The following is a 27,683-nucleotide window of genomic DNA, read 5'->3' as shown; positions in this document are numbered from 1 at the left end:
ATTAAGGAGTTGCAAAATTCAGGGTTTGGGTTTCTCTTCCTCCCCAGCATATACACAGGCAACCTCAAATTGCAGACCCAGAAGTTCAGCCAAAAGACAACTGCCCAAAGATAACTAATTAATTGTTGAAAATTCTAGCTGTTAGAAAAGACAGAGCATGTGTACCTTTGTGATTCCTAAGGGAAAGGGAAGATCAGAGAGGGTTTCCAGCATTAGACACTAGCAGAGATCTTCATCAGCTGCTGTGGAATCCAAAGGAAAGAGAAAATACGTGAAACTAAGCAGTTTTAATTTATACATCTACACGAGTGTGTGTATGTATGTATATAAAATATGGAGAGATTTCGATGCATTATTTGTTCGCTTCACTGACTTTTTTTTTTAATCATATATAACAAATACTGTAGTTTAGATTTATACCTAATTTCCTGTGGAGAAAAATAGTGGTTGACCATGCTATTAAACTGAGTTACTGTCTTGCAGCTCCTGGTCCCCACATTTCCGCTGCTGAGACTGTATCACTAATACAAACTATTCTTTTTGGGGACCACCAAGATGAAAGTCAGTTAAATAAGGGGAAACCCATTCCAATTAGTATCTGAAATCCAGGTTCTTTTATTCCTAAACCAGAACTCTTAATTGATGTTCTTGTGCACAAGAAGGTTGTTCTTTGTTCAATGAGCTCAGTGTATTTAATAGCTCTTAAATAAATAAGACAGTTTCTAATTGTTGGGTTTTGGAAGGAAGGGCACCATGAGTATAAATATGGGAGAATCTTTTCTTAAAGCTGGTGTCTAAATACCAAGATGAAGGATCCAGTATCAAATAAACAGAACAAAGGAATATGCACTCTGTCCTTAATGTGGAGACTGAGAAGTTAATGGGGTGCTATCTTGTATATGTGGCTTGCGTGTTGCGAAGCTGGAGTTGGGATGAAGTGACATCCTCAAGTTGAAGCCCTTGCTTTAGTTGATTTGTTATATGCTTTGTGGTATTTTTAACATCATTCTATTGTATCTTATTACCTTGTTTTTACCACTGGAATAATTAAAAAAAAAATCCCTCTCCAGCCCCTGCTGTCATTGACCATATAAATGTTTTGTTAGGAAAGTGTCAGTGGAAGTGACATGACTCATCTGTTGAGAATACGTTTAATCTCCGGTCATTTCCAGAATATAAACTATGGGTTCATACTTTAGCTCCATGACCAGTTCCTTGCTACCTCTTGATCTCATTACTTGATCGCAGCTCCTCAGTTATCCTGCTCCGTGAGTTCTCTACTCCCTTGTTAGCCACCCTTTCCAATGCCCACCTTGCTAAAGAAGGTAGTGCACTTTGTGCTATCTTCACTAGCGAGGGGGGCGGACATCCAGTGGGTGGGCTGAAAAGTCATCACCTATTACTGTGTTAAAGCACATTAGGTTGGAAACCTGACTCCTGGTGTTAGAGCTAAATTGCTTTTTGGTTTATGTTTTAATGACTGATTTACATGTTGCTCAGACTACACTACAGCCTTTGCTGTGCTGACAACCTGTCTGTATATACAAGCTAGATTACTTTGCGGATAGTTTAACAAATTAGGGTTTAGCTGACTGTTTTAAATAATTTAATGTTTATTCATGGTACAGCTAAGAACCAACAGGTATATTGCTCCTGTCCTAGTATGGTAAGTGGGGATATATATACTCGGTAGTGTCAGATCTGTTTGCAGAACTGCCTGACTTCAGCTACGTAGTAGCTAAGAGATGGTTGCATTCAGAGCCTGTGTTCTGCTGATGTATGCTACTGGGGCCTTCCATTTATATATCTGCAATCAGCTGCGTATTATACATGTGAATGCCATATGGTCTCTTTATTTCACTAAATTGTCCAATTATGTTCTTGAGCAAAGTTCTCAGCTCAGAACTGTGCATCTGTGTGAGGGAGATTTCTTTCTCCCTCTCCTTTGACTCCTCTTCTCTGGGATGTGTTTGAACCATTAATTATCCAGGACCTGTGGTCACTCCGATGTACTCAGTATTAAATATCTCATAGCCTAGTTAAGTCCCTCTTTGTAAAACCTGGGAGCAACTCACTATGAACTGTTCAAATGAATCCCATGAACAAGGTGTATTGTTCCCTGAGGTTATTCTACAGCACTTGATATCTGTACATATGGGATGCTAGTCACCCAGCATTTTACTTCTCCTTGGTGGACCACATGATAAAATCTCTCTAGAGGTTGGGACAAACAGAAGAGACCTTTGTTGGTTGTTTGTTGGTTTACATCTCCCCCAGCTTACCCTCACCCCCATACGTGCTCCTAAGCATTTCTTTGGAGTTTGCAGTCTCTCTTATTGACTTGGTTTTAACCTCATGCACAATGTAAAGTAATGGGTCACCCATCAAATCAGTGACTGTAACTGAAGATATGTTTGAATCATGATTATTAATGTATAGATGTGAGGACACAGTTAGTGATCATTGCAAGTCGTATGCAAAGTACCAATGAAGCACTGGCTGAGGAATGTATGACTTAACATCAGGTTCTTATTTGTGGAACTTGCATCATAATGAATTGCTCTTGTGCTGGATAGACCTCTGTGCTATTCAGTTCCATTAGTTATTTTCACATAGCTGCCTGTCTCCAACAACACTGCATTCTTCTGACAGGGCAGAGAGCAAATTGACAGCCTGTTAGCTTGGTTTTCTGTATCTAACTTCAATATGTATATGTGGACTAGGACAAAACATAGCCCAGAGGTTAGATAACATAACTAGATGTTAGGGCTCCTGGGTTCTATTTCTAGATCTGCTTCTGTCTTGCTGTGTGGTGTTGCTGTCACTGTCTCTCTATGACTCAGTTTAACCATCTGTAAAATGGATTTAATATTTACAGCATTGCTGTTGAGATGTAATTAATTGTAAAGTGCTTTGAAATCTTCTTATAAGCAGCACTATAGAACAGCAAAACAGTATTATGATCCTTATTAAGTTAATCTAAAATAGTCCGATAATAAGTCTGATGTAATTTACCATAATAGTCTGAATTAGGATTGTGTCAAATGCTATTGAAAGAAATCTGGTACTTACTCCCGTATCTGAGGAATATGCCAATATAACAGTAAATAATGCCCTTTGCTCGCCAGCTGACATATTAGCCAATAACGAGACTTGTTCATCCAGGCTACGTATAGTTACAAAATGTTACTGCCGGGAGAGCATTTTCTATTAGTTTTCCAGACCAGATATTAGACACTGAGGGGAGTATCAGTGAGCACCTCCCTAGGTCAGATAAAGTATAAATCCACAAACTGCTATCTCCCTGTATTGGGATTTAATGTATAAGATAAGTTGAATGAGCTACTTTGCTAGGAGCCTTATAAACTGGATGAAAAGTACAGTATGAATGTTGAATATCCTCGTATTGTGTAAAACCGGACCTGCAGGAGTGAGGAGCCAGGGGATGCCAGTCAGTTAGTGCACTAGACTAGCATCTCTAGAGTTTAAATCCTAGATAATATCACTGGACTATCCTAGTCCCCTATTTGTGCACTTCACCTAACGACCATACAGGTTTGCTCTGTTCACAATGATTAACCATCTCTGAAAGTGTTCCAGGAGGGCTTCTGCAGGCTGGGACTGAGGAGCATTGACCCAGCTATGTGTGGAAACTTGCAAAATGTTTGTCTCTAGTTACTGTCTTTGAGGCCTTCATTTTTAGGAGTATTAAATTTAACCACAAATAAAAAGAACAGTGAAAAATCCAAAAATGCATAAAAGGAACTCGCTGTGCTCTCCTCTTCCCCTGCCATTGTTTCTTGGTCATTCAGTGAAGTTAATATCTAATATAGCTTCAATTTTTGATTATATCCGCTTCTTGCAAAGCAGTGTGACCTCGTGAATATGGCACTGCACTGAGACTCCAGATACCTGGGTTCAGTTCCCGGCTTGGCCAATGCTTTGCTGGGTGACCTTGGGTGAGTCACTTTTCATAGATCATAGGTGAGGCTACAATTCTGTCATGGATATTTTTAATAAAAGTCATGGACTGGTCACAGGCAATAAACAAAAAGTCCCGGAAGCCATGACCTGTCCCTGACTTTTACTAAAAACATCCCTGACAAAGTGGGGAGGGAGGAGGGTCCAGCACCCTGCCCCCTCTCCCCTCCCAGCGGCTGGGAGCTTCCCACTGCTGCCCTGTGGGGCTGGAGCTGGGGAGCAGAGTTGGGAGCTGCTGGGGGACCCCCTGCCAGTGCTGAGCAGCTCCAGGGTCCCTCTGCTGCCGTTGGCTGGGAGCTGCTGGGGGCTCCCCCCTGCCCGTGGCTGCTGAGCAGCTCCGGGGTTCCTCTGCCAGCGGCGGCTGGGAGCTGGATGGGGGGGGGGAACGGCTGCTCACGGCAGCTCAGCAGTTGTGCGCTCCCCCACCTCCGGAGCAGCTCTGGGGTCCCTTTGCTGCTGCTGGCAGTTGGGAGCTGTGGGGAGGGGGGCATTCGCAGCTGCTGAGCAGCTCCGGGGTCTGCTGCGGGGAGCTGCGGGGTTGAGGGGGCGGCCCAGCACAGCCCGGCTGCTCGTGGCGGCTGGGCTGCTGCGGGTCCCCAATGTCATGGAGGTCGCTGGAAGTCACAGATTCTGTGACTTCCGCGACCTCCGTGACACAATCTTAGTCCTAATCATAGGGCCAGAAGGGACCACTGTGATCATCTAGTCTGACCTCCTGTATGATATAGGCCATAGGGCTGCCCTGAATTAATTTCAGTTTGAACTGGATCCTGTCCTGTAGAAAAACTTCTGATCTTGAGAGAAAAATTATCAGTGATGGAGAATCCACCACAACCCTTGGTAAAGTGTTCCAATGGTTAATTACCCCCACTGGTAAACGTTGCACCTTGGTTTTAGTCTGAATTTGTCTAGCTTCAGCTTGCATCTTATTGTATCTTTTTTTTTTTTTCTGTTGAATTGAAGAACCGTCTGTTATCAAATTTCTGCTCCCCAGGTAGGTACATTTATGGACTGTGATCAAGTCACTCCTTAACCTTCTCTGTGTTGAACTAAACAGATTGACTTCCTTGAGTCTGTCATTATAAGGCATGTTTTCTAATCCTTTAATCGCTTCCCTCCCCATGCCTCATTTCCCATCTGTAAAATGGGAGTAAGGATACAGACCTCTTTTGTAAAGCACTTTGAGATCTATGGACGATCTATATAAAATCTAAGTTGAATTGTTTATTATAAGGGGATGCGTTTGGTTCTTTCCCCCATCTCTGACGATAACTACTATGAGTTTGCAGTAGCTGACTGGAATGGGCTCATAGAGGCACGTTACAATAGTAATACCGAAATGCTTTTGATTAATTGAACTCAAAGCACTTCTCAGATGTAGAAACTGAGGCACAGAGAGGTGATGTGACACGCCTGTGAACAAATAGAAGGTTAGCAGAGCCAGGATCAGCTTGTGTTTCCTGGCTTCTTGTCTAGTGTTGTATCCACTGGACTGTGCTGCTTCCTGGTTGTGGTTCTATTAATAAAAAAAACAAAAACAAGTCAGAGTGCTTTGTTTTTTTTCTGGTGAACAAGATACAGAGGGTGGAAATGCATCTTAGCAAAGTTCTGAATGATGGTCCATCCCTTTATAAACCAGGCACAGGAACCTCTGGAACGTGTGTGTTGCTGACTTAGACACACCCTCTTGTCACTTGCATGTAGGAAGAGCTCACCATGGCTGATGGCACCATTTGTATGCTGCTCACTGTATTAAAAGACATACCCAGTGCTTGGCAGGGCAGAGGAGAGTGCGGCCAGTGCTGAATAGCCTGCCAGAGAGACTGTTTAGAGAAAGTGCTCTTGTGTCCTCACAGAGACAGAGGAGCGTTTAGGGGAGGGAGCATAGGAGGGAAGCAGCGTGATAAATATCTCTAAATCTATTGCAAGCCATTGAAAATGGACAGAGAAGTATTTTCTCAGGGAGTAATAACTCTTAAGAGTCTGTTTATAGAGAGAGTCAATTTAAAAAGAAATCAATGAACAAATTTTAAATATGTACACTGATGAACCCCACAGCTGAGCTATTTGAGTGTATATGACTGAGCATACATGATCGTGGTATTTGTGACCTCCTCGCTATTGCATTCAAAATGGGAATTTAGTTTCATTCCCTTGTTGTTCAGTAAATTGGTGGGAAGAAACTCTGATGATCCTGAGCAGACCAGTCAGTCAGGTGTTTGCAGTGCTTGATATATATACTTCCCAGCTAGCCAGTTGTCCTGCTATTGAATATAATTTTCAGGGTAGAAACTGTTACTTCTGTTAGTGCTGTTCTAACAAACTGGATACGATGAACTGGAGAGCAGAGCATCCTTTATGGTGTTATGAGAAGAAATTGGATATGAGAATAGTCTAGATTTGTTACGGCTCTTCAAAAGCTTATAGCATCAACAGCCTTATCTCTGAAAAGAGAAAGGGCCAACCTTCGGTTTACCACACTAGGTGTGTCTGTGGTCCCAGTGATAAACTGCTCCAGCCCAGTGGGTGCACACTGCTGATGGACTTGGAAACCCCTCTGTCTTTTCCTCAGACTACCTCTAAGGTGTGCTCTCACTTCTCCTCTTAAAACATAACCATTTAAACTGACTGAAAATGGTGAGGACTATTCGCCTGCCTTTGAGGGGCTTGTAGCTGAAGAAACAGACCCCAACAACTGACTTTCCACCTCTGCTAGATGTGTTCTTCTACAGATCAGCTGAGAGATGGTGTGACCGGGATCCCAGGGGGAGCACGCTGAGATTGCTTTAATTAGGGCAAACTGCAAAGAATGGGCAGACAATCCCCCAAAACTGGTGGCTATTTTAATACTTAGATTTACCAAGCCAGCAACAAAACAGCTTCTGCAATACCTTACTGGTTACCCAGAAGTCAAAAATACAGTTTCCTTAAAGCAACACAGCGTTGAGCTCCCACCCAGACAGCCAAGGCAAATATGCTGAAGATTACTGAAAATCTTGTTTATCCTATAAAAGTTCTACCAATTCAAGAGGATCGGACACATTACCCCCCAGGTTAATAAATATTTTAGATTTTACCCAAATACACGCTTACAGCCAGTTTTTATTAACTAAACTAAAATTTATTTAAAAAGAGAGTACTGGTTAAAAAATCATTATACATACAGGCACGAATAGAGTTTTTAGGTCAGTTTCATAGTAGAGATGGTGAGCTTTAGAGTTGCAAAAAGTCCTTTCCAGAATTAATTCATTAGGGTATAGTCCAATGTTCAAATATTTAATATCAGTGTGATCCAGAATGGAACTGGACACTTCAGTCATATTACTTAAACTTCCCCTCATGAAGCTTAAGCAAATGTGAGATGAAAGGATCAAGGCCCAAGATTTCTTTAGATAGATCACTGACAGGCTATGATAGCCTTTTGACAGCAGGTGTTCCTTGGGTGAAGAATAGTGTTTTTGAAGTAACCTCCTATTTCCTAAGCATTACTGGTAATTAGCTACATGAATTAACATAAAGCAATTGCCTATCTCCTGCCATTTACAGGTAGTTTGCTATATACACGTCAAAAAGAAATTAAGACAGTGATATTTCTACATTCACAGTTCATTTAAATGTTAACATCTTCTTTTGATCTCTGAATTAACATAATAGGAACTGTTTGTTTTCATTGTCAACCTCTAACAATATACACCTCTACCCCGATATAACGCTGTCCTCGGGAGCCAAAAATCTTGTCGCGTTATAGGTGAAACCGCGTTCTATCGAACTTGCTTTGATCCGCAGGAGCGTGCAGCCCCGCCCCCCCCGGAGCGCTGCTTTACCGCGTTATATCCGAATTCGTGTTATATCAGGGTAGAGGTGTATATGTAAACACACAAAAAACCCACAAACATTATCTACTAATATGTCTCTAAAGGTTGAATCTGGGTACGCCTGCTAGTAGTGTAACCTTTTCTGGCTCTGTGTCACAGCTAGACTTCTGCCCACCTCGTTTGAGTCTGTAAAGGTGTGCTGTGCAGATGGGGCCCCTGCTGCAAATTGCCCTCCACTGTGTTAGTGATGAGGGATGACTACCGAATGATCTCTACCCATCCTGAAAAAGGGACCTGATCCAGGCTCCAGTGACATCAGTGGAAGTGAACATCTTGGGCAAGGAAGTCTTTCCATTGGCTAGACTTTGTATCAGTCCCTTTATTGTGGGAGGGTAGAGATCACTAGGGAGTCATCACTCCTGATTAATGTTGCATTCAAGTTTTAGGGCAAAGATGGGAGTGAGAGCTAAAAACTGTTCAGCTGACCTCAGAGGCACTACGTTTTGGTGGGTTACTAATTGAATTATCTGTTGGGAGAGCAGTTCCAGGATGCCTGGTCCTGCTACCATAGTGCCTCATCAGAGGAGTTAAAGGAGCAAGACACTGCATCTGGAACAATTTTAGGCCCTAGAGATTTTTCTAGACAGAGTAGGACCATGTCAGGTCTGCTGCAGAGATTGATCTAATGTGGAGGGAGTGTTGTCTGATCAGAACTGTCCACAGTCCTTTGTGGTTCCTGTCTGACTGATGGAAGCCTGGAGCAAGAGAGAGAAACCAAGCACCCCCACCAGGTCAGGCTGGGAATACATAGGCTCTCTGAATGCTACGGCAATTTAAATGCCGATGCTCCAATGAATGTTTTTTGCTAGCAAAAAATCCTCACGTTCTCTTAGTGAGATGGCCACCCCTGCTCCTACGTTCCAAGCAAAGTTTATGACTCTGACAAGACAGCGTGTCTGTTTTGTCTTGTGTAAAAGGCTGTGACTAGGGAAACCTCATTATGTTCTGATTAGAACAGAATACTAACCAGATGCCTGTCTTGACTATACAGTGACTTGGGAAAATTTATTCACTGGAACTCCATTCTAGTTTGACAGATTCAAGATGATCGTGTATGTGGTGGAAGATCCACAGACTTGTTTAATTTGTCCTCCAGAGCTGCTTTTTGTTAACAGATAATGTTACATCTGCCTTGTGAAAAGCTAAATCACCGCCTCTCCCTACATGCAGGTTTCTGTGATCAGTGAGCATTTTAAGTGTATAAACTTTACTTCTGGTTTGGTTTTTATAGTTTCTACTGTCTCTCCTTCTGAACCCTCTCACCCCAAACTTTATCAGGAGCAGCTGGTGCCCTTGTTTCCCTCTATTCCTAGACCATGGGCCCTAGCTAGAAAATTTTCTTGTGTTTTCCAGACTTCTGTTCCTGCTGGAGCAGTTGCTTTCATCAGAAGTCCTCACTTCCAGTGGAATGGCAGTTTTGGGACTTCCTTTGGGTGATAATGCCAGTGGCTTTCTCTGCTAATGGATGGGCAGGATGAAATTTATCCCTTCTTTACATACCAGCCCATCACTCCTTCTGCACACTCCCAATCTCCAGCCTGTGCCTTAAAAGTTGCAAGGCAGCAAACTCTTTGAAAGGCAAAAGTGATCTTCTGTCTTGGCTTTTGTGTAACACCGGAAAATAAGAGTTATTGAGGAATTAGCGGGAAACAACCAATTTGTAAGTCTAGTAATTTTTTAAAAAGTTGAGCTAAAAATAGTTTAAAATACTACACCTGCTTCTGAGTCCACCTACCAAGGTTTGTGGTTTTACAGACGCTTTTTCCCATTTTCTCTCTCACGTCGTAGTGTGAAAGACCTCCCACCCACCCACAGGTGAAATTAACTAAGGGGTCAATCTTGCGAACACATGTGCATGAGTATCTCACATGCGTAAGTGTTTGCAGGATTGGGCACTGAGCACCAGATTTTTGAAGGTATTTAAGCATAGGCGCTGACCCCACCAATCAGCACCTCTCCCTCCCTCCCAGCGCCTACCGCCCGCTGCAAAGCGGTTTCTTGGGGGAGGGGGGGGGCGGGGGGGGGGGGGGGGGGAGTGAGAGCGCAGCGTGCTCGGGAGAGGCCTGGGCGGAGCACCCCCGTGGAAGATTAGAAACTCGGCACCTATGTATTTAAGTGCCTGAAGATGCAGATCCAGTGAGAATTTGGCACCTACGTTTTTGAAAATCTCAATAGGTTCTTAACTGCATCTTTAGGCAGGCACCTAAATATCTTTTACAAATCTTGCCTTGACTTGCTATTCTGGGAAAAACAATGAAACAAGGTTGCTGTCCAATGCACAGTGAACCAGAAAACCACAGAGGAATATATTTTTTCTTTGAGTTTCTAGTTATCTCAGATATTCCTTATAATCATAGTACGTTTAAAAAACAATCAGAATGTTAAGGTTGATCGTGTCTCCTTAAAAAGCAAAAACAAAGTGTGTGAGTGTGAAGACTGAAGGAAGTGCATCAGAGGAGGAGAGTCTGAGCACAAGGCAGGGAGCCAGGAACTCCTGTATTTTAGTCCTGAGTCTGCTGTTAACTTTTTCTGTGGCTTTAGACAAGTTCCTAAGCGTTTCTTTACATCCATTCCCCCTCTTGTAAAATGCTGATCTACTTCACAAGGGTGTAGTGAAGAATAAAGCTTGTGAAAATGGGAAAACACTAAGTATTATTGCTGCCATGGTTAATGTATATGTTATATCGGGGGATTTTGTAAAAATCAAAAAGTTATCCAGATGAAGTAAATGGCTCATCCGCCATCTCTTAGCATCTAACAGCTGATATTTACAGGTATGGATATGTCAATTCACTGTACCCCAGGTCTTTAAAAACAGAATTGTAGTGGCTAATCCTCCCCCTGTTACCTTTTCAGATAAGATGTCAAGCAACCCTAGCCTACCTGTTCCCCCTCCTTCCACCCACACACATGAACCAGAATAAGCATTTCATCCAGAGCCCTCTGATATAGAACTGGAAATAGTGGGTCTCTCTTTGAATTCCAGTTTCCTTGTTGGTCTCCTGCCAGCGGCAAGCTTGGTACAGAGCATAACTAAATGCCAGGTCTGAAATTTACACAAAGGAGGATCTGCTCAGAAGTCCTTGTTTCTTCTTGTTTGTTTTTGTTTTGTCAAAGATTGTAAGGAGAAAAACATGCATGTTGTCTGGGTCAGGCTGAATTCCAGCCCAGGGACGGAGCCCTTTCAAAATATTGTCAGGAAACCTAAATCTCCTCCAGATTGTCGCCTGGCTGCTAGTCTGCAGTTGGCAATAAACTTTTGGTAAAGCTCAGAGAAGGAAAGTGCAAGGTCATTTTGTAGAGATGAATGTAAATGAGCTGAGGAGACCAGTTGGACTCCCCAAGCTTTTGATTTGTTGGGAGCTGTGATCTGTCTTTATACCTATCTCATAGAACTGGAAGGGACCCTGAAAGGTCATCGAGTCCAGCCCCCTGCCTTCACTAGCAGGACCAAGTACTGATTTTGCCCCAGATCCCTAAGTGGCCCCCTCAAGGATTGAACTCACAACCCTGGGTTTAGCCGGCCAATGCTCAAAACCACTGAGCTATCTCCTCATCTGTGCCCTTTTTTGAAGCTCGTGTGTTAGTAGCCTGCACTCCTGGCATTCTTCCACTCTCCTCACCTGGGAATCGTGAATAGATTTATTTGTAGTTTTTTCATAAGCAGGGGAACCAAAGTTCATGGCATGAGGACAGGGCTGCTCCTTCAAACTCTAAGGACTTACCACTTTCATTGCATCAAGTTTCAACCTGTTTATTGGATGCTCCCTTGCTTCAGTATAGGGTAGAATACACTGCTTAGTTGTCCCACTGTCCGTACATACAGTGATCCCCCTTAAGAGGACAGCATCTGCTAAATAGCTGTTCCTATATATTCAGATGGTGAAATAATTATGAAGATTTTTTTCCCATTCTAAATATATGGGAACACCTGTGGTACCCTTTTTTTTTTAACTTTTCTGTGGTGGTCATTGTGCCTGCCCTTACCAGTGTTTGTATATTAACCACGTAAGTCCGGATTCACGAAAGCTCTTCAGCATGTGCTTACATCCTGTTTACTTCAATAGGACATAAACACATGTTTAAGTGCTTTTGTGACTAAGGATGCTTCCTTAAATCATGGCCATGATGATTCTTGTTAGGTAACAAAGGTCTTTTTTTGTTTTTTACTTTATTTACACAAAGTCAGGACTGTCAACTCATCTAAAGGCTTGTCTACACGTAAATTTAGACTATGGCAAGTTGGGATGTGAACCTACACCACGTTAGCCTGCTGAGATCTAACTGTCCATGTGTACCCTGCTAATGTGCGCGAACAGTTTGTTAGAGCGCTTTGATCAGACTGGCTCAAAGCGCCTCAAGGAACTGTTATCGTGCATCATCAGGGTGTAAACAGACAGACTGTAGCAAGCTAGTGCAGGGTAGTCACACCCCGTTTGTCACGGTCTAATTGGGTGTGTAGACAAGCCCTTGGTTAAATGAGCCATTCCCTCTTGCGAGTCATTCCCTCTTGCAATCTGTGATCAGAGCTCTTTGCCTTCACATGTCTGAGAGCCTCCTGTGGCTGGGCGGAGAGAAAAAACATTGCTGGAAGGTATTGTTGAATTCTTCTGAAAATGCCAAGCCAGATGAGCTTTGATAGCAGGAGAAGGAGGGCAGAGCCAAGGTTGGGACAGCTAAAAATGTTCCAAATAAAGAAGGTAAATAGATGGGAGATTCTGTTGTACTTCTTTGAGGTGCTCTTTGACCAATAGGCAAAATGTTAGGTTTAAATAACTGGGTTACTGGAGCTAAACTCATTTTTTCTAAACAAATTTAATGGGCCTGGTCCTGAAGTCCTTAAACAAAACTCCCCTTGTCTTCAGGATTGAGCCTGTTGACACCAAACCAGATTGCAAACAATTGCAGCATGGCCCTAATGACACACATGATCCAGTTTGGTCATTTTTAATAAACTCCTGTGAAACTCTTCTAGCAGCTCCCTTTGGGCTTATGAAAGGCTCCGCAGTCTCCTTTAGCAGACATAAAATGCTGAGGATGGTTGCATTTGGGACAAGCTTTTTGCTGTTGCAGTAAAATGGCTTTAAAATATTATCTTATTGGTATGGAGTCCTGGTGTTCACTTTGAATTCTACTCCATTCAAGGACTCTTTCTGATGCCTCGTCTCTGCCAGTCTGGACAGCTGGCTCTCAGATCTCTAGAGCATGTCAGGTGAGGTGGTTGGGGGGAGAGGGCCCTTTTGATTAGACCCCCTTTGTCTAGCCTGCATCCTGACTTTATTTGAAAATCTAACTCCTCCACCTTTATTTGAAATTAACTATCCTTGAGCCTAGTGTTGTTGTCAAGGGAAAACCAGCATGCAGAGGTGCATTTGCCACAATACTTTCCCTCTTGCTAGTATGAGAAGATGACTGGTATGTCTTTGCTTTTCTTATACATACTCACTCCTGCCCCTCTATATTATATCCTTCAGAGATGCAGAGTTGCTGATGCTTAGGCTAGAGAATATCATTTCACAGTGCAACAGGAGTGTGCATGGTGCTTGTCAGGTGTCAGAAAAACAACAAGGTCTCTGCACTGTGGAGCTTACAGCCTGAAGGTTTGTACACTGGAATTAGACACCCACAGCCGGCCCATGTCAGCGGAGTTGGACTTGGGCTGTGGGACTGTTTAATTGTGGTGTAGACATTTGGGCTCAGGCTGGAGCCCGGGCTCTGGCTGGAGCCCGGGCTCTAGGACCCTGCAAGGTGGAAGGGTCCCAGAGCCAGGAAGTCTACAGTGCAATTAAACAGCCCCCCAGCCTGAGCCCTGCGAACCTGAGTCAGCTGGTACGAGCTAGCCACAGGTTTTTAATTGCAGTGTAGACAAACCCTGAGGAGTCTGAATTCATTCACACTGAAGTCAATGGGAGTTTTGTCAATGACTTAAATGGGACCAAGATTAAGCTCCAGAAATGGTGGGTACACAGCAGAATCCTGGCAGAATATGGTGAAAAGGGCAGTAGGAAAGGGAAATGGACGTGGAAGGGGTTGATGATTAGTGACACATGGGCTATTCAGGGAAGATAGAGAGGCAAAGGTAGTGGGGTAGCATTGTACATCCAATGATAAAGTAGACTGTAAAGAAATCATTAGTGATAGCATGTATCAAACAGAATCAGTTTGGGTCAAAATCACTGAGAATGGATTGTTCCAGAGGTTCTATTGGAGTAGTGTGAGGGGTTTGCTATAGACCTCCAGGATCAGATTTGGATATAGACAGAGATCTGTGTAATATTATTAGAGAGATACATACCAGCAGGAATTGTCATTATAGGAGACTTTAAATTCCCAGATATAGATTGGCGAACAAATGCTCCTAGGGAGGACTCAGTTATTCATGTTTGTGATAGCCAACAGATTTCTTCATCAAAAGGTCACTGTACCAACAAGAGGTGATGGTGTTTTAGACTTGGTATTGATAAATAGTGAGGACGTTATAGAAGAGCTGGTTATGGAAAATAACCTTGGATTGTGAGTGAGCACAAGCTGATGTATTTTAAATTAAATGGAAGGATAGAATCATAGAACTGGAAGGGCCCTCGAGAGGTCATCTAGTCCAGTCCCCTGCACTTAAGGCATGACTAAGTATTAATCAACAACAGGTCAGTAACTAAGGTTTTAAAGTTCAAATGGGAAGACTGAGAAATGAAGGGAATTAGTCAACTGAACTGAAGAGCTCAGGGACTTAAATGTGTAGGAGTTTTGGAATTTCTTTAAGTCAAAGGTACAAAAACGATCTGAAATTTGTATCCAAGGGAAAAAACTTGTAGGGAGAAGGGTTCCAGGTTAACTGGATGAAGAAATACCTCAAAAAGGAATTAGGAGTACGCAGAGAGCCTATGAAGAATAGAAAAAGGGGTTGATGAGTGAAGAAAGCTACGTCTGGATGGTCAGAAAGTGCAGGGATAAAATGAGAATTGTCAAAAGTCAAGCTGAGTTAGACCTTGCAAAGGAAATTAAAACAAATAGTAAAAGGTTCTTGAGCCATATAAACCAAAAGAGAACAAGAGAAAAAACGGGGCTGCTATGCAGTGAGGATGGGGGTAGAGATTAAGGATAATGTAGGTATGGCCCAAAAACTAAGTGAATAGTTTGCCTTAATTTTCAAAAAGGATGATGATGTACAACATGGGGGCAAAGGCAGGATGTCTAATGAAATGAGTGTATAGAAATAGAAATTACTACATTTGAGGTGGAAGCAAAACTCAGGGTTTAATGTGCTCAAGACGGGGCGACTGGATAATCTCCATCCCAGAATACTGAAAGAACTGACATGTGAAACCTCAAGTCTGGTAGCAAGGATTTTTAATAAATCTATCAAATCGGAGGTGGCATTTTGTGACTGGAGAATAGCTAATGACGTACCTATTTTTAAGAAAGGAGAGCAAAAAAATGATCCAGGCAACTACAGACCTGTTAGTCTGACCTTAAAAGTATGTAAGACTTTAAAACAAATGTTGAAGGAAAGAATAATTAGACATGGAAGTAAACAGAAAATGGGATAAAATGCAACATGGATTTACTAAAGGTAGATAATGCCAGTGTAACTTGATATCTGTCTTTGATAAGATAACAGATTCAGTTTTCTTGTCTAAAAAAGTCAATCTGGACTTCAGTAAAGCATTTGACATGGTACCACATGGGAAATTATTAGTTAAGTTAGAGAACTGCCCAGTGTCTCCCTCTTGGTTGGTGCTGCTCCGGAATTCAGCAGAGAGAGAAGAGTTTTTTTTGTGGGGGTTTTTTTTTTTTTTTAATTAAGGTAAAATAGTTTGTGTTGCCTTAAAATGTTTCTCACAATTTTTCAAATAAATCTGTATGCTTGTGTGTGAACATAATGGCACATACAGGCAGCCAACAGGCATCTTAGAGAGGAAGGATGGTCCAGTGCTTAGGGCACTAGTTGAGGAAGGGACCTGGGTCTCAGAGTCATAGATTCATAGATTCATAGATTCTAGGACTGGAAGGGACCTCGAGAGGTCATCGAGTCCAGTCCCCTGCCCGCATGGCAGGACCAAATACTGTCTAGACCATCCCTGATAGACATTTATCTAACCTACTCTTAAATATCTCCAGAGATGGAGATTCCACAACCTCCCTAGGCAATTTATTCCAGTGTTTAACCACCCTGACAGATAGAGACTCTGGGATTACTGTGGTCGGGAGATAATTTAAAAATGCCCCTTTACATGTTTTATGCTATCGACTCAAAACAAAGGGCATGGAGCCAGGCTTCCATTTGGGGAGGCAGAGAGGAGTTTTGTAGCCAGGGCCAGCGTTTGCAAGGATATCGCACATGACAGCTGACTAAATGAGAATGTTTGTGATTTGCTATGAAGATAGCTCAGCTCCTTTCCCTTTCCAAGTGATGGTAGAATATTGTACAGTGCCATGCACACGTCTCAGAGCAATTTGTATGGCATTTCTAGGAGACGTATTAAATATGTAAGAAGTGTGTGGTGTCACATAGCATGTGCCAAGGGGCTGTGAAGGAAATCCATTTGCGTGATCCGAGCAATGTGACGGGGCCGCTAACCCAGCACTGGCTCCTCTTAAAGTTTAAAGAATAATCCGTCTGCAGCAAGCAGTGAATTAAATGCATTCATTCAGCAGCAAGCAAAGACTTGTTGGTGTTGAACAAATAACTCACTCTCACCTGCTTAGAATTGGGAGTAAAGTCTGCGTTGGGATCAGATGTCTCCATTCCTTTCGCTGTATCTCAGTAGCCAGTGAAGTGTGTCTCCCAGTGCTGCCTTGTGGTACTCCTGAGCATAATTTGGAGTATTAATTTTTTTCTTTGAAGAATATCCTGTTTAGGTACTTAATTAAACCAGTTATTAATGGAAACGTTTACCATGCATCCACGTAAATAGATGTGAAGAAATGAATGGAGGTTAATGGAAGCTGATTAGGAAATCTCATTAAAGAATAAAGACAGATTTTAGCTTGGAATTACTTGTCCAACTCTGAACGGGGTGAGAGAGAGACTCTCATTAATCACTTTGACTTTATGGAACCAGTGTGGGCAGGCGCATGGCCTCTTGTATGCATGCACATATGTGGGCATGAAAGAGAGATACCTTGAGCATCTCAGATCGCAGTAGACATTGGCAAGAGCTAGTGGGGTATATATAAAATTTCCCTCATAGTAACGAGGCAGCGGTCATGATGTCAGAAATGGGAATTTGGTGCTCGGAGTTTTTCACTACAAAAAAACAACGCGTGGCAGGGAGTCTCAGAGCATAGGTCAGCTGACTCAGGCTCACGCTGCTGGGCTAAAAATAGCAGTGTAGGCGTTCGGACTTGGGCTGGAGCCTGGGCTCTGAGACCCGGCTAGGAGGGAGGGTCTCAGAACCCGGGCTCCAGCCCAAGCCCAAACTCTACAATGCAATTTTTAGCCCTTTGGCACAAGCCCTGCAAGCTCGAGTCGGTCAACCCAGGTTCTGAGACTTGCTGCTACGGGTCGTCTTTTGCAATACCCCCAATATGAAGCTCACTGGGGGAGTTGCTGTGTTCTCGCAGCTAACGGGCAGGGGAGCATTTGATTAGGGAGGTGGCAAGATGGATACATAGTGCTGTTGCTTTGAAAACTGTATTGTGTTTCAATGAAGTAATAACATCCCTGGCCCTGCCACCTTTTTTCAGTCCTTATCATCTAGCTCCTCACTTGGCAGTCAGTACAGGTAGGGGACTGTAATACTAATGTAAAAGAATGCAGATGTAGTTCTGATCTGCACTCTGAAGTGGACTGATGCCCACATGCTGTTTAAGCTCTTCAGTGTAATGACAAGGTTGGCCCCAATAGCACAGTGTCCTTTTTCTCCTAATGGTTCCAGCCAATACCGCTCTCTGCTGCTATTGTGAGTCTTCGCCACTGGCTCTGCTCTGAACTGATGTGGCTGCAGAGCAGGTTGCAGGGCTGATGAGTCCACAGTTGGATGTCACTGTCTTAAACACTGTCTGGCATTATATTTGTATTCAACAGGATTCCAGTTTACAATGTCAATGACGAGAAAGTTTAGACATGCCCTACAATTACATTTACGAAGTGCCAGCCTCATTCGGAGGAGGAGCTGTAGATTGATTGGGTCCTTAACCTTCTCCTCCTATTTATTTTCCCATGCTTTGGTGCTTTTTATGCTGTCCAGCAAATCTAACAGTAGCCTTTGCTCCATGTTTGTTCTGCAGGAGTATATTGATGCTCACCCTGAAACCATCATCCTGGACCCCCTTCCTGCTATCCGGACGCTGCTGGACCGATCCAAGTCTTATGAGCTTATTCGGCGAATAGAGGCCTACATGCAAGGTAGGCCAGTGACTTTTCATTTCAGAAAAGCATGTTCCTTGCATTGTGGGTGTGACCGGGGTTCTAGGGGGGAGCCAGCTGTGGTCACTCAATTAGGGTGAACTGGAAAGAATGGGGCAGACAATCCCATAAAAGCTGGTGGATATTCCAATACTTAGATTTACCAAACCAGCTTAAAACATCTGCTTTATTACCTCACTGGTTACTCAAGTCCAAACAACACAGTTCCCTTAAAGTGATCCAGCCTCAGGCCTCCATCCAGGTACCTATGTCAAATATGATGATTTCTGAAAATCTTATTTCATCATATAAAAGAAAAGGTTCTACCAATCCCAAAGGATCAGACACATTACCTCCCAGGTTATTGAATATTCCAGATCTTACCCAAATACACTACAGCCAATTCTTATTAAACGAAACTAAAATTTATTAAAAAATGAGAGAATATGGTTAAAAGATCAATATACTTACAGACATGATTCAATTCGTTTAGGTGCAGATTCACAGCAGAGATGGTGAGCTTTGTAGTTGCAGTGTTCTTTTAGAAATACTTCATAGGTTATAGTCCAATGTCCAAATATCATATTCAGGGTGTACCAGCATAACTGGGACCTTAGTCTTGCGACTCAAACTTCCCCTGGTGAAGCCTAAGCAGATCTGAGATGACAGACTCAAGACCTAAGGATCTTGTATACAATTTCTTGTCTTTTGGCAAGTTGGAGTTCAGAAGGTAATTAGCATGACTTTGAAGGAGGTCCATCACTGGTACTTAGCTATAGAGTTAACATAAGGCAATTTGCTTGTTCCTCCTCCATTCTCAGATTATTTGCTATATATTTCAAAGAGAGATGAATACAGAGATATCCTGTGTTTACAATTCATTTAAATGCTAGGATGTTCTTTTGACCTCTGAATTATCAGAATACAGCATAGACAGGGACTGTTGATTACATTGTCGACCCTACTCATACATATGCAAATACACAAAAACACAAATATTATCTACCCACATGTCTTTTGAGGGTTATTTATTTTGCAGGATTTTTAACCCTCAATAGCCATGCATCACAGTGGGTTTGTAGCAGAAGGAACAGCTGGTTCCTGGAGTTAGGTATGTGAGTGTTAGTAATGGGCAGAGGCTGCAGACACAGTCCTTCATAGCAGAATTGTACTCCAGAATCTAGGCTTTTGTTTTTGAAAGCATGAGAATAGGGGTTTGATCTAAGTTAAACAAGGTGTGTGTTTGATGGGGAGCATATTTATTACTCTGAGCAGCAGCAGAAATGCTGTCTTTTCATGCACACTGGTAAATTGAAATTATTGTATAATCTAACTGCTTGTCATGGGAATACTAAAGCCTACAGTTAGCTCTTGAGCCATCTCCTGTGTGTTAGGATTAAGTCAAGAGTAGCCTCTCCTTCTGAGTGCTGTAGAAGTAGCTGTTCCAAGAGCCAGTTGTTTATGGTGTTGAGAAGTTGCTTCTGTAAACTATGTTCCAATGTGACATTTGACTGGTTAATGTTTGCGTCGTTCTATTGCTATCCCAGTTCTCAGGTCAGAAACTTACCCTATTGCTATCTTTTGTATTTTTATGATTTGGGATTTATATTCATACAGTTTGTATCCACTTTGTCTGGCCATCATCAGCAAGGTGTCTGAAATCGTCCCAAGTATGTAAAAATAGAAATATGAATTACAGTCTCCAACACGCTCTCTTCTTTTCCAGTCTGTTGGAGAAATAGCTTAATTAGTTTTCAGGTGTGTGTGTGAGTTTTAGTTTGTTCTGAAATTGGGGAGAGGTAGTATTTTTATCTCTTGTGGGAATGAACAGTAGAACTGGTAGAAAAATGGGATCCATTGTTCACAAACACATTGATCCATTTTTCAGTCAAGAAATGTTGAAGAAAATTTTCATTTTAATTGTTGATTTTTAAAAATGTCTGACTGGCCCTGGTTGACAGTTTGATCTTTCCAGTGGAATGTAGCTGCCACATGTGGGCAGTGCCCCTTCCCTCTGTCTATGACTCTCTCTTAGCTTATCTCATGGATGGCTTTGAATATCATGACTGGGACCTTTAACTGCCCTCTCTATTGAGTGGGGACCCAGCACGGATAGCTGAGCACCGGGTCGTGGTGGCCTTTGCTAAGCAGATGGGCTGCTGCATTTTGTTCCAGGAGGAGCTTTTTTTAGGGCATGTAGCTTTATTCCTAGTTGAGTCAGGGAGCCACAAATTTGTGGATCACTAAAGGTCTGTATCAGAGAAACTATTTTTTTCCTCTTCTTTATTCAGGTTGTCTAATCTGTTATTCCCTCACTATATTCTTCTGTTGTCTATTGTGTTGTGTGCCCTAGAGTTTAGAAAGTTTAAGGCAAGTGTGATACAGCTGTAAATAACATGGAGATTTTAACAGTTGCATCAGCTGCATTTGGGTTCTTCAAAATGGAAATCCATTGCAAGAAGACTGTCCTACTATTGAGCTGCAGCTAGTATTGCCACAGTTAGAGATGTCCAGTTGCATCCCGAGGTAGCTGTGTGATGTACACAGTATTGGGCTGCATCGCCTCCTCAGAAGTGGATGTAAAAACAAATATAAAGTTGAACATCCATGAAGGTAGAAATGTCATTGTTTTTATGGAAGCCCATGAGCTAGAGAATCTATGTACAGTACTAGTTATATATACAGTACTAGTTATATACCAGTGTTTTAGCTATAGATAATAATTCCTTTCATGTGTGAATTGCTGTGCTCCCTTTTAGTGTAACTAAAAGTGAAATACAGTGTTTGCCCCTTCAGTTTGCATTTCATTTCAACTCTCCAGACAGTTAGGGAGTTTGATAACTGAGGAATGGCACCATTTAGGCTAAAGGCTAAATTCTTGCTTTGGGTTTATTTTTTCTCACCACATATTCTGTCCATCACCACTCTGATGTGTGTCTAACACAAGATGAACATGTTGTGCTTTGTTGATTCCCAAATAAACCCTCTTTAGCTATGCAACTGCCTCTGCCTGGCTCAGTAAACACATTCTTGATGTATTATACCGTTCTGTAAAAGTAGCTTACATTGCTGGGTCACTTTGCTCTGCAACCTAGGGTCAACATTTTCAAAAGTGATGTGATTTTGGGTGTCCAACTTGAGACACCTTATAGGGGTCTGATGTTTTCAAGCAGTGGGTGCTCAGCCCTTGCTGAAAATCAGGTCTCTTTTAAAGTATCTCAAGTTGGGCACCCAAAATCAATAGTCACTTGGACTGTGTCTAGCAAAAGATTTTTAAGTTGAACTGTTTGATTAATTAACTCCTGGGTCCTGGTTGAAAAGATTTCTATCTTTTTTGACCTTCGTTACCATAGCAGATCTGCGCTCCACAATCTTTAATGTGTTTATTCTTCCCTGTCTCACAGATGTGTTGTAAGTACTGTTATCTCCATTTTTTAGATGGGGAACTTAGCCATAAAGAGATGAAGTAAATTGCCCAAGGTCACACAGGAGGCTTGTGGCAGAATAGGGAATTGAACCGGGTCTGCCTAGTCCCAGGATAATACTCTAACCACTGGAACATCTTTCCTTGTTGAGACCCTAAAATTCCTATATTACTTGATGTACTAGCAGGTAATTAATGATTTAACCTGCTGGATGAAGTATAGAGATTGATCTGATTCCAGTTTTAACAGGAAATGTTTCTCTCTGAAGCAGGAAACATTTCTAATAATTCTCATTACTATGAGATTTTTTTTATTAGAAATAGATCAGAGGCTGAGCTCTTTCCTGTTCCTTTTTTGTTTTCACAGTGCAAACACTGAATGATTGATTCATTTTGAAACCCTAATTTCTACCTTTTTCAAAGTCCTTTAAAAATAAAAGTTTGCATTCCCCACATATGCTCCATGTAGCCAGCAGATCACTGTGAAATAAATCACTGAAAAGTTCTGTTGGTTTAGCAGTTCAGTTCTCTCAGCAATTGCATTGCTGTGGTTTTTTACTTATCAGTGAAGGATTACTTCTTGGTGCAAATATGAGCTTGATGGGAGTTTCTCCACAGGATAGCAGTGTTTGGGAAAACTAGCTGCATGTTTTAATGAAAAATGCATTTTCAGCAGGGCTGTGTGTGATCTAAGCTGGGTCTGCTCTTTCAGTTGTTGACCTAATGAAAAATATCTTTGGATTCATGGAGGCATATTGAGACCTTCACAGCGTCAAACTTTCAAGACTTAACTTTCTTTTTTATTATGGTTAAGATGTTAACAAATATTTGTAGTGATTTGCTGCTCTTGCGATTAGACTTAGCAATCAGAATTCTTCATTACGTTGTAGCCTTCCTTTCAAGGGAAGCTTCTTTTAAAGGCTAAAAATCATATTTGGAAAAATAAATCCTTACCTGTGTTCCAATAATACCGTAGGTTATTAAAACTGAAGGAATTTTAAAAAGGACAAAAACATGCCATTCTCTGTTTATGCTGTTTTACTTTTTTCCATTTTGCTTAGGGTGGACAATGGAAATGTACTAGTCAGTTTCACTTTTAGTTTCTCTTGGGCAATGTTTGGGTTGCAAATAGTACAGGACAAGTGTTGTTGTTCTTTTAAACGGTTTCCATATGATTTAGAAAAAAAATAAAAATTCTTATTGACCTTAGGTTTTTCTCATCATTTGTTTTTGGGAAAATTAAATTTGGGGTGAATTTGTCCTGATGGATGCCCCTTTGAAAGAGTTCATATGTGAAGAAAACTGTGGTTCTTAAGTTTCTGTCACTCCTTTGTACATCTTTGAAGTACAGGAGCCACTTCCTGAGGATACTGTAAACAATATAAAACCATTTAACTGTGACATTTCCGTTCTAATATGTAATTGAAACCATTTAAGTGCTGTTGTTTTTGTGTTATGAGATGCTGCTGCTTTGAGTGCTGCTTTCTGCATGTTTAGGAAGATTAGATAATTATACTGCGCACCATTATTTTTTCCCCACTAAAACTTTTTAAACCAGATCTTCCTTTGACTTAGTTAAAGAAATCCCTGTTGCACAGTCATATGTTTCGTGTATGGCCAAAAGAGAGAGGGGCAGTGTGATCAAACAGATATAATGCCAGATTGGGGCTCAGGAAGCCTGGATTCTCTACAGCAGCAGTTCTCAAACTTTAGTAACCCGAGGACCCCCATTTTGATTTAAAATCTTTTGGGACCCCCAAATCCCCCGCTAAGCCCCAGGCCCAACTCCCACTCCACCCCTTCCCCCAAGGCCCAACCCCCGCTCCGCTCCTCCCCCTCCCTCCCAGTGCCTCCTGCACGCCAGGGAACAGCTGTTCTGAGGCATGCAGGAGGTGCTGGGAGGGAGGAGGGAGGAGTTGATCAGCGGGACTGGCGGTCCTGGACATGATTCCGCCCCCTCCCCCAAGTACGCCCCGTCTCCGCTCCTCTCCCTCCCTCCCAGCGCCTCCTGCACACCACTGAACAGGTGTTACCTGGCGTGCAGGAGGCACTGGGAGGGAGGGGGAGGAGTTGAGTTGATCAGGGGAGTTTGAGAAATGCTGCTGTACAGTGCTCTGGCTCTGGGACCGTGGACAAATGACTTTACCGCTCAGTGTTTTTGTCTGCTGGTAAGTTCTGTTTATTATTATGGCTGTCTCTAAGCTGGAAGACGTTTGCTGGCATAGCTATGTGTTATGAGATGTGATTTTTACTGACAGAGCTGTGCCAGCGAAAGCCCCTACTAGTACACACAGTAGCTTGGGGGAGCTGAAGCGAGCTATGCTGGCTAAAGTGCAGTTTTGCCAGTATAGCTGTATCCCTGCCAGCAGCGCTTTGCAGGTATAGCTATACTGGTATAACCTAGCGTAGACGTAGCCTATATGTGTGTGTACGCTGCCTGGCACAATGGGGCTCTGAGCTCAGTTAGGGTTTCTAGGTGTTGCTGTAATATAACTAATAGACCAGTTGATGAAGGGAAGACAAGGTTGGACAGCAAGTCCAGTGTTTTCAAAAGTGGTGCCTAAAATTGGATATCTAAATAGGTGGCCTGTTTTGTTTTTTTTTAGTGCTGAGCACCTACACCTCTGGAGCTTTGTGCACTCAGCACTTCTGAAAAGCAGGCCAACTATTTTAAGTCCCTAAATATGTGTGCCATTTTGGCGTGCAATCTAGATCAGTTAGGGGCTGTGTCACACTTGCCCTGCAACCTTGGGGTGCCTCAGCGTGCTTTGCTGTTGTAGCTTGCACCTGGGTCACTCACAAACCGCATGCAGGTCACACCCCAAGTGTCTGTGTATAGCTGCAGCCTGCAAGCACACTCCAGTCACACTCTGGCTTCCATCAGCCTTGGTTATCATATGCAGGGTGACCCCAACACACTCTCCGTCCTGGCTTTTCCCCCTGAAACGTGCATGCTGCACAGTCCAGCCCTTTCCTGGTCAGTCCAGATATATTACATCCATGGCCCCTCTAAGGGGTCAATATGCAACAATTTATCACTTTAAATGGAATTACCCATGCAGTTCACAACACTGAATTAGTTTTGATTGAAGAATAAAACAAGGGTTGTTTTTTTAACTACAAAGAGATGTAAGTGTGTACAAGTAATGAGGTATTAAAGTCAGAAATGGTTACAAGAAAAATAAATATACAATGCTTCCCAGTACTAAATTTAACAAACTAGACTTGGTTCAAGGTGAAATTTTTTCCACAGGTCCCCAGTGTCCTTGCTAACCATGTTTCAGGTCAGAATCTGCTCCCAAAATCCACAGGCTGTTTTTCTTTTGTCATCTTAGGTGGAAAAGAGAGATGGTTAGGGAGAGAGAACTTGGGGTGTTTTTGCCCCTCACTTTTATAGTTCAGTCACCCTTTGAAATGCACTTTCCTGAGAGTGACCCCTAGATAAAGTTCTTTCCAGCTGAGAGCAAGGAGAGTTTGAGTCTGGTAGGGAAGAGGTGTTATGCTATTTGCTTTTTAGCTCTGTTTGCTAAGATGCAGATCTGTTTTTTCTCTTCCCTTCTCCCTCTTCCATGCCAAAGACTGGCCACTTGATAGATGATAGTCCATCAGCTTTGATAACACCTGGCTAGGGGCGTGAACTTGTTCCTTGTCTTTGAGAAACAGGTTTACCCACTTCCCAAACTAGTCCGATTAAGTGGGTTTTAGCCCACGAAAGCTTATGCCCAAATAAATTTGTTAGTCTCTAAGGTGCCACAAGTACTCCTCGTTCTTTTTGCTGATACAGACTAACATGGCTACCACTCTGAAACCTGTCACAATAGTCATGATTTCAGCTTATGTTCTTAACTTTACATATATTGTTGTAATACATTTCACCATGATATTATTGACCAGCACGTTATTAGTTTTTTCAAATGATACCTTACAAGGTGTATTTTGTACAAAGATTATTACAGTAGTGTGTAGGATGTGAATACAGGGCTGCATTCCCTCACAATATGGATTTATATGCACCTACCATTAAAAATTTTGTCCATTCTATTACATGTCCTATTTTTCTTTTGTGCTTTTGGACACTAGGTGTTAGAACATTAAAATCTGAGTCACCGAGTGCACCCACTGTTTCTGCCAAGCGCATGTGACAAAGTGTCTCTTACCCCATGAGCTGGTCCAAAATGGCTGTTACTTACCATTGTCTTTTAGTCTGTTTATTATATATTCCCAGCAGCTGTCAGCTTCGCCCTAGCTCTGCACCTGAGAGCTGGCAGTCTCTTTCTAGCAGTAATGTGACTCTCTAGCACAGCAGCTCTCAAACGTTAGTAACCCGAGGAACCTCATTTTGATTTAAATTTTTTCGTGACCCCCAAGTCCCCCGCTCAACCCCTGGCCCTGCCCCCACTCCACCCCACCTCTTCCCACCCCCATTCCACCCTTTCCCCTCCTCTTCCCCACCTCTTTCCAGCCCCTACCCTGAGCGCGCCCTGTCTCTGCTCCTCCCTCCCTCCCATGTGCCAGGGAACAGCTGTTCCGCGGCATGCAGGAGGCAATGGGAAGGAGGGAAAGGGGTTGAGGGGGAGGAGTTTATCAGCAGGGCCTGCGGACCCCCTTGAGTGCCCTCACAGACCCCAGTTTGAGAAACGCTGCTCTAGCAGATAGTGAGGAAAAGGAGGGAGGTGTCACAATAGTGATATGGACTCCACCTTTCTCCTTTCACTTCATTTTGCCAGAGAGTGTAATGGGTAGAATGCTCCAAATTACTGAGGGGCAGAGATCCCAAGGTCAGTCTTGAACTCGAGTCTCCTCCATTACACTAACGCACGAGTTATTTTATTTATGGTTATAACAGAAATCTTTATTTCCTGTGTGAAGAAGTTATCTCAGTCTCAGAACTCTTAGAGAAAAAATTAGCATATTCCTCCCAAAGCTTCCTTTGGTTTCAGCTGCCAGCCACGAACTGAAGAGCATTCTGGGTACTGGCATGCAAAAGAGCAGGCTTCTAACGTCACAGCTGCTGTTCCCTACATAACCACAAGTAGCTTTCAGACAAGAGTAGGGTTCAGCTAGGTAGCTGTTTTTTGCCCTACTGGCACCTACATGGTGGCACTGGTGCTGCTGAAGCTGGCAGTACAGTAACAGTCCAAATACAGTAAAGGTCTTGAGGCTAAACATGGGAAAGGTTCTACAATTTTGGTTCCTAAAGTTCTCAGACTAGTAATCAGTGAACCGTCAGCCAGTCCTGCTCCTGTCTCCCCGCAGTATTGATGGTGGCTGAGCTCTGAGAATAAACTGTAAGGTTAGGATGTTGCTTTTGGATGCACTGAGGTTTTCTTTTTCATCTGTATGCCTTGCTAGCCAAATGTGTAGAAATCTTTCCCCACTGTCAACCTCCTTCACTTGGCAGCATCTACAAAGAAACCAAGCTGAGGCTCTTCATCCATCATATAGTAGTGTTGGAAACATTCATTTTACATCTATACGTATCATTTCAAAGGGTTTATCCATTGGGATAAAACTGAAAACATGAATAAGATGATGAAAATGTAAGTGGTAGCTGTGATGCTGTATATATAGAGAGAGAGAGATGACCATGTGTTGTACACTAAGATTTCACTAGTGTTAAACAGTTGTGATAAATCTTATGCAAAATATGCCTTCTCATTGGAAAATTTGTAATCTGTTTAACAATGTTATCCTGTTTAAATCCATTTATCATCATTGTATCTAAAGTTATGAATATTTGCTATGAGTTTGTATCTCAAGTTTGTTGTGTTCCTGGGTGACACCCACAAGACAGATTTGCATCAAGGCTACTCAGCTATGTGTTGATGGCCCGTTAAGGAGAATCAACTCTTCAGTGAGCCCCTCTTGAGGATGTCTCAGAAGGCACAGAGACCATGGAGGCCCAGTGACTCAGCAGGGCTCATAGAACATGTGATCCCTGACTCCATGTTGGGGTAACTTTCCATGTGACATTAGTTACCTCTTTCCTCTTCCACATCTCTTGACTATGATTTCTAACAAAAGAGCTTTGAACAATGGATTGAGAACCCCAATA

General features: G+C 42.6%; 1 protein-coding gene across 1 annotated transcript in view; it reads left to right on the top strand.

The window, feature by feature from the left end:
- Positions 1–27,683, top strand: part of ITPK1 (inositol-tetrakisphosphate 1-kinase) — a 221,047-nt gene that overhangs the window by 113,043 nt on the left and 80,321 nt on the right. The window contains exon 4 of the mRNA XM_024197135.2: positions 18,087–18,204. Coding sequence (XP_024052903.1) covers positions 18,087–18,204 — 118 coding nt within the window. The remainder of the gene's footprint in view (positions 1–18,086; positions 18,205–27,683) is intronic.

The sequence above is a fragment of the Terrapene carolina genome, unplaced genomic scaffold (assembly GCF_002925995.2).
Source record: "Terrapene carolina triunguis isolate 2854851 unplaced genomic scaffold, T_m_triunguis-2.0 Scaffold96, whole genome shotgun sequence".
NCBI lineage: Eukaryota > Metazoa > Chordata > Testudines > Emydidae > Terrapene > Terrapene triunguis.
Note: the sequence above shows the minus strand (reverse complement) of the source record. Positions and strands in the feature narration are given on the sequence as shown.